The sequence below is a fragment of the Mustela erminea genome, chromosome 20 (assembly GCF_009829155.1).
Source record: "Mustela erminea isolate mMusErm1 chromosome 20, mMusErm1.Pri, whole genome shotgun sequence".
In the NCBI taxonomy this organism is placed as follows: Eukaryota; Metazoa; Chordata; class Mammalia; order Carnivora; family Mustelidae; genus Mustela; species Mustela erminea.
In genome coordinates, this window is record NC_045633.1 from 26,480,026 (window position 1) to 26,496,173 (window position 16,148).

At 53.6% G+C, this 16,148-nt stretch overlaps 1 protein-coding gene across 11 annotated transcripts in view; it reads right to left on the bottom strand.

Moving 5' to 3' along the window:
* The window catches only part of IQCE (IQ motif containing E), a 46,732-nt gene extending 30,603 nt beyond the window's left edge, over window positions 1-16,129 (bottom strand). For 3 of the 11 annotated variants that reach the window (XR_004281736.1, XR_004281735.1, XM_032327052.1), the window contains exons 1-6: window positions 15,883-16,128; window positions 10,000-10,047; window positions 8,870-8,915; window positions 5,409-5,537; window positions 4,715-4,849; window positions 3,757-3,827 (exon numbers count right to left, since the gene is read on the bottom strand). Coding sequence is in view for 8 of the 11 variants with exons in the window: in XM_032327052.1 (XP_032182943.1) it covers window positions 3,757-3,827; window positions 4,715-4,849; window positions 5,409-5,537; window positions 8,870-8,915; window positions 10,000-10,047; window positions 15,883-16,050 (597 nt within the window). In the remaining 3 variants the exon portion in view is untranslated. Of the gene's footprint in view, window positions 1-3,756; window positions 3,828-4,714; window positions 4,850-5,408; window positions 5,538-7,027; window positions 7,207-8,869; window positions 8,916-9,999; window positions 10,048-15,544; window positions 15,842-15,882 lie in introns of those variants that run through there. The other 8 variants (XM_032327054.1, XM_032327051.1, XR_004281737.1 and 5 more) reach the window with 7 other exon arrangements.
* Window positions 16,130-16,148: the final 19 nt, after the last annotated feature.

Below are 16,148 nucleotides of genomic sequence, written 5' to 3' on the forward strand. Positions count from 1 at the left end.
GAAAAGACCATGCAGCCCATTTCCCGCTAAACTGAGTTGATTCGCTCTCACAGCTGCCGTGTACTTGGAATTCTCTCCTGGTTTCTACTCAGGACTTACATCACTCTTTTAGGAAATGGCAATGGCAGGGTATTTCTCAGTTTTGTCTTCCTTGTCCTCACTGAAAAAGCTCTCTCCCAGGCCACAGAACCCCAGATCCCAGAGAGCGTAAGGTTCAGCGGTGCTCACAAGCCACAATAGGCAGTGCCCACGCCGTCAGCCAGTGCCCATGCCGTCAGCCAGTGCAGTCAACCAGCTGCCAGCATCAGCCTGTAGCTGGACTGGCCAGCTCTCCTGGGAACACCCTTCTCCATTCTGGGCACTCATGGTGTGCAGGAAGGGGGACAGCATCTGAACAAAACCACCACCGGCCAGCCGACTCAAAGCATGCACCCACGGAGGGAGGCCTGGTAGGTCGGCCACACACCTGCGGTAGGCCAGTAGCGCTCTGGGGCATGAGAGGTCCCTGGCACTCGGTGAGGGTTTAATGAATAAGTCAGTTCATGCATAGCTGTTGAAAAGGAGAAGAAATCATATCATGGGAATTCTGCTTCTGGAAATAGGAGGTACACTCTCTGTTCCCTCCTGCTTTGTACCCTGAGAAACCTTGGACGGTGTATAGGAGGCAAACATGAGGAGGCTCAGAAGGGTGGGGAGAAGCAGCAGACTAGTTCAGGAACCAGGAGATGACCGCAGAGTCCCCCCTTATGCCTCATACTCACTCACTGGAGTATGGGGGAAAGGCAAAGCCTGGACAAGCCCATGGGCACAGACAGGAGAGCCTCCTCTCCCCAGCAGGAAAGGGCAGAAAACTTATGGACAGTAATGGCTCCACCTCGGGCAGACCCTGCAGAATGGAAAATGGCCCCATCCCTGTCAGTGACAGCTAAGTGCGGAGTCCAGCCCTGACCCCCACCACCCCCGCCAGGCTGTAGCAAGGCTCCCTGCCCCCTCCTTGCTGGGGGAGGGGGTGGTCAGAGGAGGAGTGGGGGAGGGTCAGGACTTCCCTGTCCAGGGGTAATGAGGCCACACACACACACACACGCAAAACAAAATGCGTGTTTGTTGTTGTTAAATTCTAACATACCAAAAATTACATTAAATGTAAGTGATCTAAACAAACCACCCGGAAGACAGAAACTGGCAAAGTAGATTAAGACCAACCATATGTTGTCTACAAAAAGCTGATTTTAATGTGGCAAGAAAGGAGGTGGAAGTAGAAGGATGGAAAGAGAGACACCACTGAAACATTAACCAAAGAAAGCAGGAGTAGGTCCGTTAGTGCCAGTCAAGCAGACATCAGAGAGCAGAGGCGGATGTCATGTAGCGACTATCAGGGTCAATGGGACACAGTGACCCTTAAAGGCACACACTGGAGGGGAAGTGACAAAACTGGAGGGGAAGCCAGACCCACCAGCAGAGTGTGGCCTTCAACACCCTTCCCTGAGCGACGAGCAAGCAGCTGCATAGAAAGCCAGCAGAGGTGCCAGGGAGCACACCCGGCACCCCACAGAGGCTGACGGCCCACACACCACGCTGCCAGCAACATGCACACCGTCTTCCCACGACTGTGGCATAGATGCGAGGGCGGGCACTCCCTGGGTCACGTGGCCAACCTGCACACACTTACAGGAAACAAAGCTACATGGGGTGAGTTCTGTGGCTACAATGAGTCCACTACAAGTCGGCAACAAAAACAACACGAAAATCTCTAAACGCTCAGACACTCAACGACATAATTCCAAATAATTTCCCTGGGCCAAAGGGTCTTCAGGGAATTAGCACAAGAGAGAAGTACGATAATATCAAACTTGGTAGGACGCAGCTGGACCAGGGCTGAGCAGAAGGAGCCATGGTACGGGCCGCCCTGGAAGGTTCCCAGGGCAGGATGCTCCGCGGAAAATGCCAGTCTCCAGGGGTCCTGTATGGTATGATTGCATGTACAGAGCATCATCAGGACGCCAAGATTGTAGCGATGGGGAGAAGTCACGGTCACCGGGAGTTAGGAATGGTGAGAGGGGAGGGAGACAGGTCTGACCACAAAGGGACAGCTCAAGGAATAGCCTGGGGCAGCACATTTGCTGACGTGTGGCAGGTACATGACCACACACACGTGGCAACATGGCGCGGAACTGGAAGCGCACATGGCGCCCATGTCCATTTCCTGATTTTGATACTGTGCGGACAGGTTGGGGAGACCGGTGCAGGGTCAGGGGACTCTCGGTGCCACCTCTGCTACCGCTCAGGACAGTCTACACCCTGCTCCTCACTGAGTGTCAGGCTCCCTGGGGTGGTCTACACCGGTGGCCCCTAGCTGAGCAAGCACTCGCACTGGTACTCTGCTGAGCTCTCACAGCAACCCTGAGAGACTATACCTCTATGGTACTCATTTTCAACAGGAAACTGAGGCATCACTTGCCATAGAAAAATGACTGATGCTCCAGACCCCAGAGCCTCAGTGTCAAGGAAGTAGACTCTCTTCTCTCTGCGTCTAGAAGCCTGAGCTGATTTTTTCCAGAAGCCTGTGACGGTGAAGTCTGAATAAAGTCAGCATAATTTTACCCAGAGACCCACTTCTAGCCCCACGAAGATTCAAGAGTGCTACCGCAGTGATTATTCAGACTTCAAAACTGGGTTCTCCCCATGATACCTGCCCAACACCTGTTCAACACCTGCCCTGAGAACGTGGCACGTGGGAGGCACCTTCACTGCTGTGCGCTCCCGTGGGGCACAGTCTCTTGGTTCTACCTGAAATCAGAGCATCTCATCTGGATCGACGCAGAAGGACTGTGTCTTATACACAGTGGCCTAGACCAGGCGCTCCTCAGGCAGGGACGGCTCGCAGGCCCATCACCATGGCTGGGCCCTGGACGTGCTTCCTGCCCACACCCTGTTTAACCTCTGGTGCCCAGACAGGCTGTGGGCCCCCAGATGGAGTTCGGCTGGTGGGGACAGTAGGGCTAGAAAGAGACTGATGTTATGGAAGGGAGCGAACCCTGGCCTCTTCTCTAGGGCCCAAGAACGCATACGGGCACTAAAGCACAGCATGGCAGTCGTGGTTATGGTGACAGTGACGAGGATGACAGTGATTCAGCTCAGTGCACTTCATACATCAGGGACTGGGAGATAGCACGCGGTGGGAAAAGCAGCCTTGGCCTTGGGAGGCAGACGGCCTTAGTGGAAGTCTTCATTCTGCTACTGGTTGACCTTGGATGGATGACTACCTTGTCTGAGTCTCAAGGTCATCACCAGCTAAGAGCCATGAACTCCCTCACAAGACTCCTATGGAGATCCACAGAGTGAGGGCACATGGAACATCCAGTTCACACGGAAGACACACACACACACACACACACACACACACACACATACATAGGAGGCTACTGATAACAATGACACCAGCGACCTTACCCGATGCCAAACCTCTGTGCCGAGGGACTGTGAGGTCAAACCCGTGTTTCCCCTGCCTCCCTGCCATGCTGTGGGAGCAGAGCAGAGCAGAGACGGCGCTGACACAATGGGGAGGCCTCTCCCACAGCTGGCGCAAGGCGGGCCTCCCAGCTTCCAAGGCACAGGGCCGGGCTTCGAACTCGGGCGTCCCCCCAAAGCTCACGTTCTTTCCGCACAGACACATCAGCACCGACCCAGGCCTTCCCACCCGTCCTTGTAGAAGGTTCTCGCTGTCCAAAACCAGCAAGGGACAGTCAGAAACACTACCTTCTTCAGCTCAATGATCTCGTCGTACATGTCTTCCTTTTCTCTGTAGACCGGGGTCCCGGGAACGTGACCTGGAGGGCGACATGCAAATGTCTGAAAAGATCATCCCAACAGCAGAAAGAATTCCTGGCTGCACCTTAAGGAAAACCAAGAAGTTGGTAAAATTACCCTTTGACAAAAAGGAGGATTAAAAAAAAAAATAAAAGAGCAAAAATACTTGCATGTTTTATAGCCTGACCACAATACCTTCCCCGAAAGTAAGGAGACCAAAACTGATAGCAATGCAGAAAAATAAAGCAGAAGGAAGTGGAAAGGTGTGAACACAGGGCTTACTTGCAGGAAAAGGAAAGAAGGGGCCAAAAGGAGAAGCGGTATGTTCAGGTTTTAAATAGAAAACAAAACGAAAAGACTAACACCCCTTCCCATGTCGAAGCAGTGAGGCACATTCTGGTTCCGATGTGATACCCGATATACGGAGACTCCAAACCACCGAAGCCTAAAGTAGAACTCGGAGCCAGCCAGCGCGGGCTGGGGGTCAGCTCGCGGTCACAGTGACAAGTGCGGAGGCCCTCAAGGAGAGCTGTGAGAGCTGTGCAGGAAACGTGGGTAAAGGCCAGGCAGGAAGACAGAGACAGGACAACAGATGCAGCTTTTCTGGTGAGATGTGGGCTTTTCCTTATTTGCAATTGTTATTTCTAAGGTTGTGTGTCCAATAGATTTCATTAAGACTCTGAGTTTAGGGGGACGGGCCCTCCTGGAGCCCTGGAAGATGTCTCTGTCCACATGAGCGAAGCTACTTTCTAGGAGGACAGAGTGGATTTTTAGGACCCCGTCCTCTGTCCGTGATCTCGCAGGGATCCAGCACAGGAAGCCCCAGATCTCACGGTGTCCAAGCAGATCCCGCGCTCTCCCTCCTGCTTTCCCTCACTTGGGGCCTCACCAGCATCACTGGGCTCACCATTGCTGGCAGAACGCCTGAGATCTGACCTCTTCATTCTCAAAGCTTCTGTCACATAGTCGGGTGTGCTGCTGGGGGGGGTGGTCCATGCATGCTCCAAGGTCACGTCTGACTTCAGGGGCTGGGTCAGACTTCCTGGTTTGAACGTGCATGGATTTAATACGACAGGTACACACAAACACGACAGGAGGTTTTGCCTCTAATCATCAATCCTCCTGGGCGGAAGACAGGTAAAGGCGGCCATCAGATAGTGGCTATCGGCGCCTTGCTGCTCAGTGTTCAATAAGCAGATCTCAAGAGATAAAGAAAGCCCAGGTCTGTAGCATCTGCTTAGTTCCCTGGTATAAATATTCCCACCACGTCCAATCTAAGCTGCTAGGGTGACATCGACCAGCTCCCCAAATTCCTAAAATGGAAAAAGAGGCTCGTGCAGGTTGGCAGGAGCTGGCTCCAACAGGCCAGGCTGGCCGGGCCGAGGCCTCCTAAGACTCAAAGACGTACGGTGTCACACACGCAGACCGTCAGAAACCACACTGACCGGTTTGTAAAGGTTACGAGGCTCAATGTCTTCAAGAAGATTAAAAACAATGTCATTCAAGGAAGTCAAATCACAAACTGTAGCTTAAATCACCACCCTCGATTCCTAACTCTCTCCTGTGGAGTGGGAAAGGTCTCTGTCAGAGCGACCACATACCTGGCTTTGAGCTTCCCAGCCACAGTCTCTGTGGGGTTAAGGACATTCTGTTACCAAGAGGCATGCTTCCTGCTGTCCTCAAAGATCTCCAAGACGCCACTTTTCTCGGCTTAGAGTGATAAGGTGACTCTAGAAAGTCAACACATGGTTTCAGAGGTGCAAGAGATCAATGCCGCCCCCCCCAACGCAAGTGTCTCAGACAATAACCAGACCGCAGAAGAGTCGCAAGAATATTCTGGCAAAAGTAAAAAACACAGTTATGACGTGTAGATATATTTACATTTCCTTTTAAAATTTCATTATAAAGACATAACATAACAGGAAATTTATCTATAAACACAAATCCATAATTTTGGCAATATTGGATGTTTTCCAATGCGTGTGTAGCTCGGCATAGCCGCAATTTAGGGAACATATAATTTTGTGTCCTTTATACTTGACATTGTAAAAAATTTTCCATTTTGCTTCCACAAGCAATAATATCAAGAACTTAATATATTAAAAAATGTGGAAGAAATGAGAAGAAAATTACCTTTCCAGGGCATTTTTTATTTTGTTATCAAAGTAAGGAAAATGTTTCGAAGCTCTTTTTTCATCTGGAATTTCATCTCTTTAATTATGGAAGATATGACAAATGTATGTGAAAACTTAGTTATCCAAAAAACAGGCTCATATTTAGCAAAGAAATGTCTGTCTAGAGCAGTTCCTAAAAACCTAGGTCTAATATGTTTAGTTTTTTAAAATTTTCTATGTTTTGGGGCACTTGGGTGGCTCAGTTGTTAAGCTGCTGCCTTCGGCGCAGGTCATGATTCCAGGGTTTTGGGATCGAGCCCCACATTCGGCTCCCTGCTCAGCAGGAAGCCTGCTTCTCCCTCTCCACCCCCACTGCTTGTGTTCCCTCTCTCACTATCTCTCTCTGTCAAATAAATAAATAAAATATTTTTTAAAAATTCTATGACTTGGGGGAGCCTGGGTGGCTCAGTCATTGAGCATGTACCTTCAGCTCAGGTCATGATCCCGGGGTCCTGGGATTGAGCCCCAAATCAGGCTCCCTGATCAGTGGGAAGCCTGCTTCTCCCTCTCCCTGCCCCTGCTTGGGTTCCCTCTCTTGTTGTCTATCAAATAAATAAATAAAATATCTAAAAAAATTTTTTTTCCTATGTTTTTTCCATGGCTTCAAAATTTATGAAAAATGTCCCATTATGATTTAGAACAGGAGAACAAAGACCCATTTGACCTGGACACATTTTCGCTCACCAGGACAGCTGATGGCCTTCCAAAATTGTCCATTTAAGTGCTCACTTATAAAGTAAGTCAGCAATCAGGTAAACAGCTGTCCAAGCAACATTTCCCTCCTAAATGCATGCGATTCATCAACAAATAGTAAGAATTCCTCAGGAAATGTGCACGCACACGGACCAAAGCAGGAAAGGCAGAAGGAAACTCGGGCGGAGGAGCACGTTGGCGAGCAGGACCCCAGCACCCAGCCCCCAGCCCCCGTGCTCCGGAAGCTACAGACCCACGTGGAGCTGGCCTGGACATTACAGAGACACGCTTGTGACGTTAACAGGACACGCAGTCGCTGCCGTCATGGCCCAGGAATTCAGACAAAAGCACACCTGCTGAACAGGCTTTCTGAAGGCTGTGAGGGGAACGGGCCTTGGGCCTGAGGTCTGGCCAAGCAGCGTGAGAGGCAGTGCTGGCCCACGGAGAGAGGCACCAGAGCTTGGGGTCAGGACACGCAGGTCAGTGGGGAGCAGGGCAGCCTCGGTCAGTGATCGGTGCAGGACCAGACTCCCTGCCAGGCGCCAAGAGAAAGCATAGGAGCTGCAGGGCCGCTGAGGCTCAGCAGCCCCCTCCAGTGGTGATCCGGGGGTTCTCACTGGTGTAACTTAACATGAAACACAATTCTGACATTTACAGAAATCAAGATAAACACGATTTGCTAATTATGATTTTAAACACTTGAAATGCTGACTTTCGGTGAGAATGATGAAAGATGCTGTGATATTCACCTTCGGCACCTCATAGCCACGAGGACTTAAAACGAAATGGTTTTAAAACAAGAAGGTTTAAAACACAAACACCCCACTTTCACTTTGTATCAATCGTCAGGCTCCTCCACGGAAGGAAAGCAAGATCATCAAAAATCCAAACTCAAAGACAATTTCTCTCTAATGTTTATATTTCTTTGTAATAGAAAACACACTTCTTTCCTTGGCAGGAATTACCTTTCAAATGTTTCCCTTGGGCTAATATGAAAGTCCGTTAGCATTTTCTGAGTGCATCACACACGTGACACGGTGTTTGAAGTGTACACGCATGTAAGGAACACAGATATGTGTGTAATAAAGTCTGGGACTGCCTCAGGTTTTTGGCGAGCAAAAGGAAGCCAATCCAGGATTTAAACTTTGTCCTGAAGACACTCCTAAGCGTAAAATTCACCTGTGGTTCACTGTGCTCTAGAGTAATGTCGTAACAGTGGAGAGGAAGAGGCTGGCTGGACATCTGGACAAAGACCACACGTCATGGACTGAACATTTGTGCCCCCACAAGTCCTCTGCTGAAACCTAACCCCTGCTGTGACCGCGTGAGGGGGTGAGGCCTGCAGGAGATGACTAGCTCATGATGCGGGCCCTCATGAAGGGATGAGTGCCCCCATAAAAGGGACCCCACCGAGCTCCCTTGCCCCTTCACCCATGGTAGATATAACCCGGCAGCAGCTGTCCGCAGTCCAGAAGAGGCCTCACCAGAACCCGACTGTGCTGCCACCCCAGTCTGGGACGTCCAGCCTCCAGGGCTGTGAGAAGTAACTGTCTGTTGTTCAGAAGGCGCCCAAACTTCAGTTCAGCTGCCCAGGCAAAGAAGAACCCACCCCTGCCACCTTGTACCCGACGGGCAGCCACCCGCTTGCCCACAGCCAAGGACGCTGTCTCCCAGACAGAGTTGCCGCCCCTGCCAAGGACGGGGAGCACAGAGCCACCAGGCTGGCGCAGCCAGGGTGAAAGCACAGGAAACCACAACACCTGCTCAGCCCAGTGTGCCGACAGCAGCTCTCATGCAGGAGCCGATCCCGAGGGGACAAGGCTCTCTGGCCATGGCGGCGTTCCAAAGACACAAGCAGGTTCAGAGGGTAGGGAAGGAGCACAAGAGGCTGGAAACATGGCATCTGCTGGGGGCTCTGGGGACCACGAACAGGAACCTCAGCCCCTCGCTGGGCCTCCTCCCACAGGGAGCACTGGGGCCATGGGGGAAAGCGGGAACCCCAAGAGTGCCAGCTTGTAAGACCCCAACACAAAACGGAGCCAAGCAGCGGAAGCGTCACATTTCAATGACCCCGAGTGTTTGGAGAAGGCATTCGCGATCCTTCTCCCAAGACGCCAGGGAAGGGCAGCTTCTGAAAACCATTTTCTGAGTTCAACTGCAGAAATCTGAGGGATGAGGGGCCCGGACATACTTACTTGGTGATGTGGGTGGAGGTTTGTGGAAACTTTTCCTTTTTGTTTTCTGAAAGAAAAGGAAATGAGGTAAAGCACGCTGAGCTTCTAGAGCAGCCCGAGGCCCCAGTGGTGAAGCGCAGGCGTGTTCAGGAGGGGTCGGAGCAGGTGTGAGGGCAATGACAGAGCAGCTGAACTCAGCAGAGACATGAGCACAGTCTGAGCCAAGGAAAAAGCCCACGGCACGGCGGGGCGACCCCAGGACACGTGATCAGAGTCGCGCTCCGGCCAAGCTGGGTCCCCAGGGGCCCTGGCAACACTACATAGGCACAGGCTGAACACACCCCACAAATGGCGTATCTTCGACCACCCTACTGTCCTCATGCCAGCGCCTGGAGCGTCAGGTTGTGACTGTCAATGAGGGTGGATTTGGCAAGAAGAAACGCTCGTGAACAAGGCACCTGCAAGGCCAGCTGGGGAGGGCTGGTCCAGCAGAGGAGTGACCCTGTCGGCATCCCGTCTCCCGGGACAACCCTGATGCCAGGCCCGGAACTGGGCACCAACTGGGTTCTCCTACCCACTACTTATGTGCCCATGCCGCAGGGGTCTCTCGTGGCAGACAGGGGGCCTGAGAGTCTCCCCCCGAGTCCACAGAGCTGCGGTGCAAGGGGGATCTGCTGGGGCCACGTGCCCTCAGGGCTCTGTGCTGAGGGATGACTGATGTGCTGTCCACTCTCCCTTCAGGCTGGCTCCGGCAGCCCGGGGGCCATCCAGCCACGACATCATGCAGCACCAGGATGGCTGCCAAAGGGTCTCCTCTTTCTTCCCAGAGCCCTCACCCTCCCCTTATAGGTCAGGACTGGGGGCCAAGGGGTTGTAGCCAAAACCAGACCCAGGAGAAGAGCTTACCATCTGCCTCAAATATACGCCATTAGGGACTAACATCTGCATACAAGTCTTAAAACTACAACCACAGTTGTTTACATCCAACTAAGGGCTCAAAACTCTTCAGGTGCTGAGGAGCATGTGCGGTTTGTGTTCCAGCTCTAAACTCAACACTCGGGGGGAATGACCTCGTGCACGCATTTGGGCAACATGAGTAACGGCAAAACAGCCAGCGCGGGGATCAGCGGCTGCCCCCCGGTCGCACTCACCGTCTCAAAGTCAGAGTCAAAGGTAATTGCAGATAGACTGTCATCTCCCTGGAAGAAGAGATGCAAACGTTGAAATTTTAGGGCACCTGCTTGGCTCCCCACGGTCGTACACACGAGGTGGAAAGAGCCCATCTACAGCTACACAGGCAAAGACTCAAGAAACCCGGTCAGAATAAGCACGTGGCAGCCAGACAGCTCAGCCCGGCAGAAAGATGGGGTGGAGGACACGGAGCAGAGCCTCTGCCTGCAGGTGAGCTCTGTGTCTGTCATCTGTCTACCTGGCGACACCATTGGCACAAACTGTTGATAAAGAGACAGTCTGGAATAAAAGGACTTCATTTTCCACATTTTTAAAACGTGCTCTCGTTCACCTTCACATCAAAGCACGTGGAATCTGTGACTGGATCCTGATCAGAACAAGTTGAAGTCGTTCAAAAAAACATACTCATTAATACACGCATTATTCAGACACATAACGCTCCCTGCCCTGGCCCGGGGTGGGGTGGGGGACTGGGCTCGAATAAAATCTGCACTGCCTAATTTCAGGACTAGGAGGTCGTTTCTCAAGAGAAGAGTGTTTCCACGTAACTCGCGGGCTCAAGTTTACATCCTGAAAAAAAGGAGAGAGACCAGAGGAGCAAAATTTACATTCTTTCGGACTATTTTGTCGCTGGTTTACGAAGCTGCTGCTGGGAGTTAGGACCGCACGCCCCTCCTGTGAACCGACTATCTGTGTCTGGCTGCGGGGGTCCGCGGTGTGGTGGAGCCCACTTCCCACCCCAGTGGACCTTTGCTGAAAGGCACACGGATCCTCTGCAGGGCTGAGCGTCAGCACCTAGACAACATGCTGCTAGCAGCTTGCGGGTCTGCTGCAAACGGGAGCAGCGTCCCCCTCTCTCTGAAACCCAGAGTCGGGACCCATGGTGTGGCATGACGTGGAGCAGGGGGAAGGGAGCACACTCCGATAAGCACGATCTTTTACCAGCCACAGACTTGGGTTTTCGAGGTCACTAAACAGGTGACCTTTTCATGGGGAAAGAGCACATGCCGATTAGAGAGAGGAGTTTTCCTTGAGCAGAGTGTATGAATATAACATGCAACATTTAGGAAGGGAAGACAGGGGATTCAATGTGCAGATCCTGGGCAAGACCAGAGGAGCCACTGCGGTGACCGCATCTAGGTACCCAAGCATCGCCAAGGACGCGCCTGCCAACGGTGTGGGTGAACCCACTGGAAACCACACAGCAAGCAAGAGGTTTCTCTTGTAGACACTTGTCATTATTACTTGTTCTGAATACACTCTTGAAAGCTGTAGTGACCTGAAGGCTCAACGAGGGAATGAGGTTATGTGTGTGTGCGGTGGATAACGCCGAGGGACCTCCCTCTCCCACAGGTGTGCCAGCCCACCACGCCCTCTCCCTAGCCAGTCCTCCCCACGGGTCACTGTGGTGTCTAGCCCTGCCAGCCACATCTGGATTCACGGAGCTGCTGCAGACCTGCCCCTTCCATCGGCAGGAGGCCACAGATGGCGTTAAAAACAGCGACCATGTTAAAGAAAAAAAAACAATAGCGAACACATTAACAGTCGGTTCTCTGATGCTGCCAGGCTAGACAGCACCTGTTGTGCGACGGGAACCCAGGGGCCACGGGTGGGCAGGCAGTCCACGGGCAGAGAGTCCCAGGAGGCCTGGAGCGGCATCAGGCTTCTGCGCATGTTGTGCGATATGGGTCATGCTTACTGGGTCCCAGCTTCCTCGACCACAGAGGACACGTTCCTCTACCAGATTTTTAAAAGCCCTGAAAGACCACATACACTGCTAATTAAACATGGAGGGAGAAGACAGGGCGCGTCCATCTGAGAAGCGGGGGCCTGCGGGGACTCAGTTCACGGTGACCGCGAGGAAGGATAGACTTTCAGAATGGTTGGGTGAGGAGCTCGGGCAATTGTTTCTTCTACAACCATTGAACACAGAAGCTTATAAAATAAATAATAGCTTGAAGTTTCTGGAAATTGACCTAAAGGCATAGAGCAATAGAGGAAGATTCATTCAAGAAAATCTACTTAATGTGGGGGAATATAGTGGGAATCCGGGGCACCCCTCACCCCCAAACTCCATTCCATAGAAACTACTTGAGAGATACCCACTCTAGGTGGGTGCAGGCAGGGTGGTGGGGAATGGTAGGGTGTAAGTTCTGCCCCAGATGTGGCAGACTAGGAATTCTGGGTCCCCAAAGCCCCAACACTGGCTTGCTGGTAGGGCAGAGGTTCCACACAGGGAGAGTCAAGCCCAGAAGGCCAGCACCCCCTCCTGAAGCAGGGGTGTCACTCCAGGAGAAACACACAGCCATCCCTGCTGCTGAGCGTAGCATCGAAGTCCTTCCCTGGGGAAGAGGCAGGCCAGTGGTTGTGCAGGGGGGTGAGGGGCCACTGGCTTTATTTGTAGTGGGTAGTGGAGCACTCCCATGCCTCCCCGACTCCACTGTCAAGTTGAAGGCCGCGGTGACATGGTGGGGAGCAATTACATAGCCCTCCTGGCTCTGCGATCATTGCAGCAGAAAGTTAACCAGCAGAGCAAGTGGAACTCTAACAGATCCAGGAGTGCCTTCCTGGGGTCAGAGTCAACCCTGAGGCTCAGGGAGGCCCTCTGCATTAGACCGCACCCACCAGGAGCAGGCTCAGGGTGGGCTTGGAAACATTCTCCACACCACACCTCAATCCACCAAGGGGCACAAGCCCACGGACACTACCTTGAACCAAACACTGGTTCAATGAGGAACTCCGAGGCTAGAGCAGCTCCCAGGAAGCCAGGCTTCGAGGTAAAATCACACATCCCTGAAGTCTAGGGGCCACATGGGCGGCTCAGGTTGCCCTCTCAGGCTGCCCTTTCAGATGGAGAGGAGCAACCCAAGCTGCTAGACCTTGGTTGCTGGTGGGCAAAAACTGTAAACTCCCGCCCTGTGCCAGCAGCCTCCAGGCCACAGATGCATACGTGCAGGCACACGCAGGCACATACACCACAGATGCACATGTGCATGCAAGCAGGCACACACATAATGCACACACACACACACGCACAGGCGTGCATACTGCACACGCACACACACCAGATGCACACGTGCATGCACACGCACGCACGCACATCACAGATGCATGCATGCCCACACGCGCACACACACACGTACACGCAGTGGTCAAGGGCAGAAAGTTGACCAGAAAGTGGCTTGTGCTGACCCAAGGGTGCCCCCTAGGTGGTGAGGCTAGAGGACGTAAATAAGAAAGAATCCAAGCAGGGAATCAGGGGCCGCACAGTGTGGGGAGATCAAGTGCGGGTCAGTCCAGCCAAGTCACACAGTGAACAGATGAGCCACCAAGCAAACCACATTGGTCCCATGGGGAGGAGGGATCAAAACCCAGAGTTGCTGTAACATTCTTTCTAAATGTCTAGCTTCCAACAGGAAACTATGAGACACAGAGGAAAACAGGAAAGTGTGAGCGATAGACGGGGAAAAAGCAGAAACAGAAACTTCTGAAGGGGCCCAGATGACAGACTTCGCAAAGTCTTTCAGAGCAGCCGTCATAAATGTGTTCGAGCTGTGTTGCCGGGAGGCTGCAGGAGGGTCTGGGAGGCAGGAAGGCCCAGGGGTTGTGCAAAAGGTCAGGGGAGGCCAGGGGGTCACCTGAGTAGTAAAGCACATGACACAGAACCTTATACATGGCAAATGCCTAATAAATGTTCTTACTGTCTTGTTCTAGAAACTCTAAGCCCTTCCACAAGCGTTGGCTCTTAAAACACTGGTGGTCCCACTTGGGCTCCATGTCATCCCGTGACTCTATACACAGCCATTGCACCGTGAGCCCTCTGGCAGAGAGTAAGCACTCTGGGAAGTCCACCAGCCAGCCCGGAGGCAGCTGCAGTCCACTAGGGGAACGGACAGACAGCACAGTGCTCTCAAGAGGTTCCTGTCTGATACCGGACAGACCCAAGCTCAGCAGAAAGCCACAAGTTAGCCTGGACCAAGGGCTGAGAGTCTCCTAAGTGCTGAGAGAGCTTTGTACTGGTTCCTCTACGAGACCGGGTTCCTTGACACCAAGGCACAGGGCTTTACTGGTTTTGCATCCTCAGAGCCTCACGTGGAAGGGGCTTAACAAATCCTTAAGTGTGTAAGAATGTTCACATCCGCGCTGTTCCTAGTAGCAAAAAAGTGCAAACAAGAGGGGAAAGCAGGGAAACGGATAAAGTAGGGATAGCTACAGTTCAGACTTTCTTTCTTTCTTTTTTTTTTTTTTAAAGATTTTATTTATTTCTCAGAGAGAGAGAGCACAAGCAGGCAGAGTGGCAGGCAGAGGCAGAGAGAGAAGCAGGCTCCCTGTGAGCAAGGAGCCCGATGTAGGACCTGAACCCAGGGCCCCCAGGATCGTGACCTGAGCCGAAGGCAGCTGCTCAACCAACTGAGCCACCCAGGTGTCCCCACAGTTCAGACTTTCTAAATCATGCTCTTGAAAATGTCTAGCTATGGGAAAATGTTAACAACAAATTAAACAGTAAAGGTCACAAAACAACTTAAATATGATCTCGATTTTTCTTTTTTAAAGCTGTGTGGGAAGAGATCCATTGAGAAAAGATCAGGAAGGAAATACACCAAGACTAAGGTGATCTTGTGTAGGTGCTTAGATCATGGGTAAATTGGCGTTCCACATTCTAGCGCTCACAATTTTCACAATCACGAACTAAAGAGTTACTTTCTAAAGATAAAGGAGCAGTGAGTGAGTCCCGGGTAGGTGGCCCCGCCTTCCAGATGAGGCAGGACTAGGTGTCTGGAGGGATGCTCTGCACAGGTGAGCTCTCTGTAGCCCTGGCCAGCACGGCCTTCTCCATGAGAAGGAAGCAAAGTGAGCAAAATGCCCTCTGTCTGGAACCCTCCAGAAGCCCTGAAATAGTCCAAACTACCCCTACGGCCTGCGAGGCTGTCCAGGGTCAGGCCGCCACCCACCTTCCCCAAGGAGGTTGCCCAGCAAGCTTTCTTTCCCGCCTTGGAACACACACCATGTTTCCCACCCCAGGACCTTAGTGCTTGCTGGCCCTTCTGCGCTCAGATCTCCTTCTGGTCAGGGACATCCAGGGTGTCCTGGGCACCTGCCCGGCGCACGCAGCCTAAAGCAGCCCTCTGCAACCCACGGCGGCCACATAGGCCCGTTTCATGTTCTACACAAGCCATGTTAGTGCGGTTTATTGCCTCCTTCTCCTCCCACCCGAATGCCGCCCATTGATCCACGTTGACCCTCCAGCGAAGAGCATGCGCGCCAAAAACACTCGAAAAAGGCAAGAGCTGACAGCACGCTTGCTCTCTCCCAAGGGAGGAAACTTGGAGGCACCTCCTCCGGGAAGCCTTCTCCGACCTGTGCTGGGCAGCGCGCTGTTCCCAGGAGCCTGGGGCTTCTTCCCCCGACCCACTCCCCACCACCCGCCTCGTGCATCCGGATGGCTCCGTCCCGCAGCCCCTGCCGCTGCCCCCGCCCCGGAGGCCCGGTTGGGCTGGCACTTACGCAGTGGGCTCCGTTGCCCCGCGGACCGCGGTCGCAGGCTCGGCACAGGCCGGGGCCTCGCAGGCGCGGCGCGGCGAGGGCTCAGCGTTCGGGAGGGCTTCCTGGAAGCGGCGGCCTGTGCAGGGGCGGGCGGGGTTTACGGGCCGCTGGGGGCTGGGAGCGGGGCGGCGACGTCCGGCAGGGTGCACGCGGGCGGGGGCCCGAGGGCCGCTCTTATGCGGTAACAATAATGGCAGCTGTCACCCGGCGGCCGCCGGCCGTGCGCCCCTTCCTCCGGCCCGCGCCCGGCCGGGAGAGCCGGAAAGTTGTAGGGAGTGAGGAGGCCCGCCCGCGCTTACCGTCTCCGAGGCAGGCTCCGCGGTGCCTAGCGACATGGCGGCGGCGCTGCCCAGCCGCCCCTCGGCGCTGCGGGCTCGGGTGTCTGGCTGTGCGGCTCCGCCAGCAGCCCGGCAGCCCGCAGCCTCCGGGCCTGCCAACCCGCGCGACAGCCGCGACCCCGCTGCCATGGCAACCGCGCCGCCTGCGGAGCCCCGGATGTGGCCGGCGCCGGCGAGCCCGGCCGACCGTGTGCTTGCGCTGGGGTGCCTGCGGGCCGACACGCGGA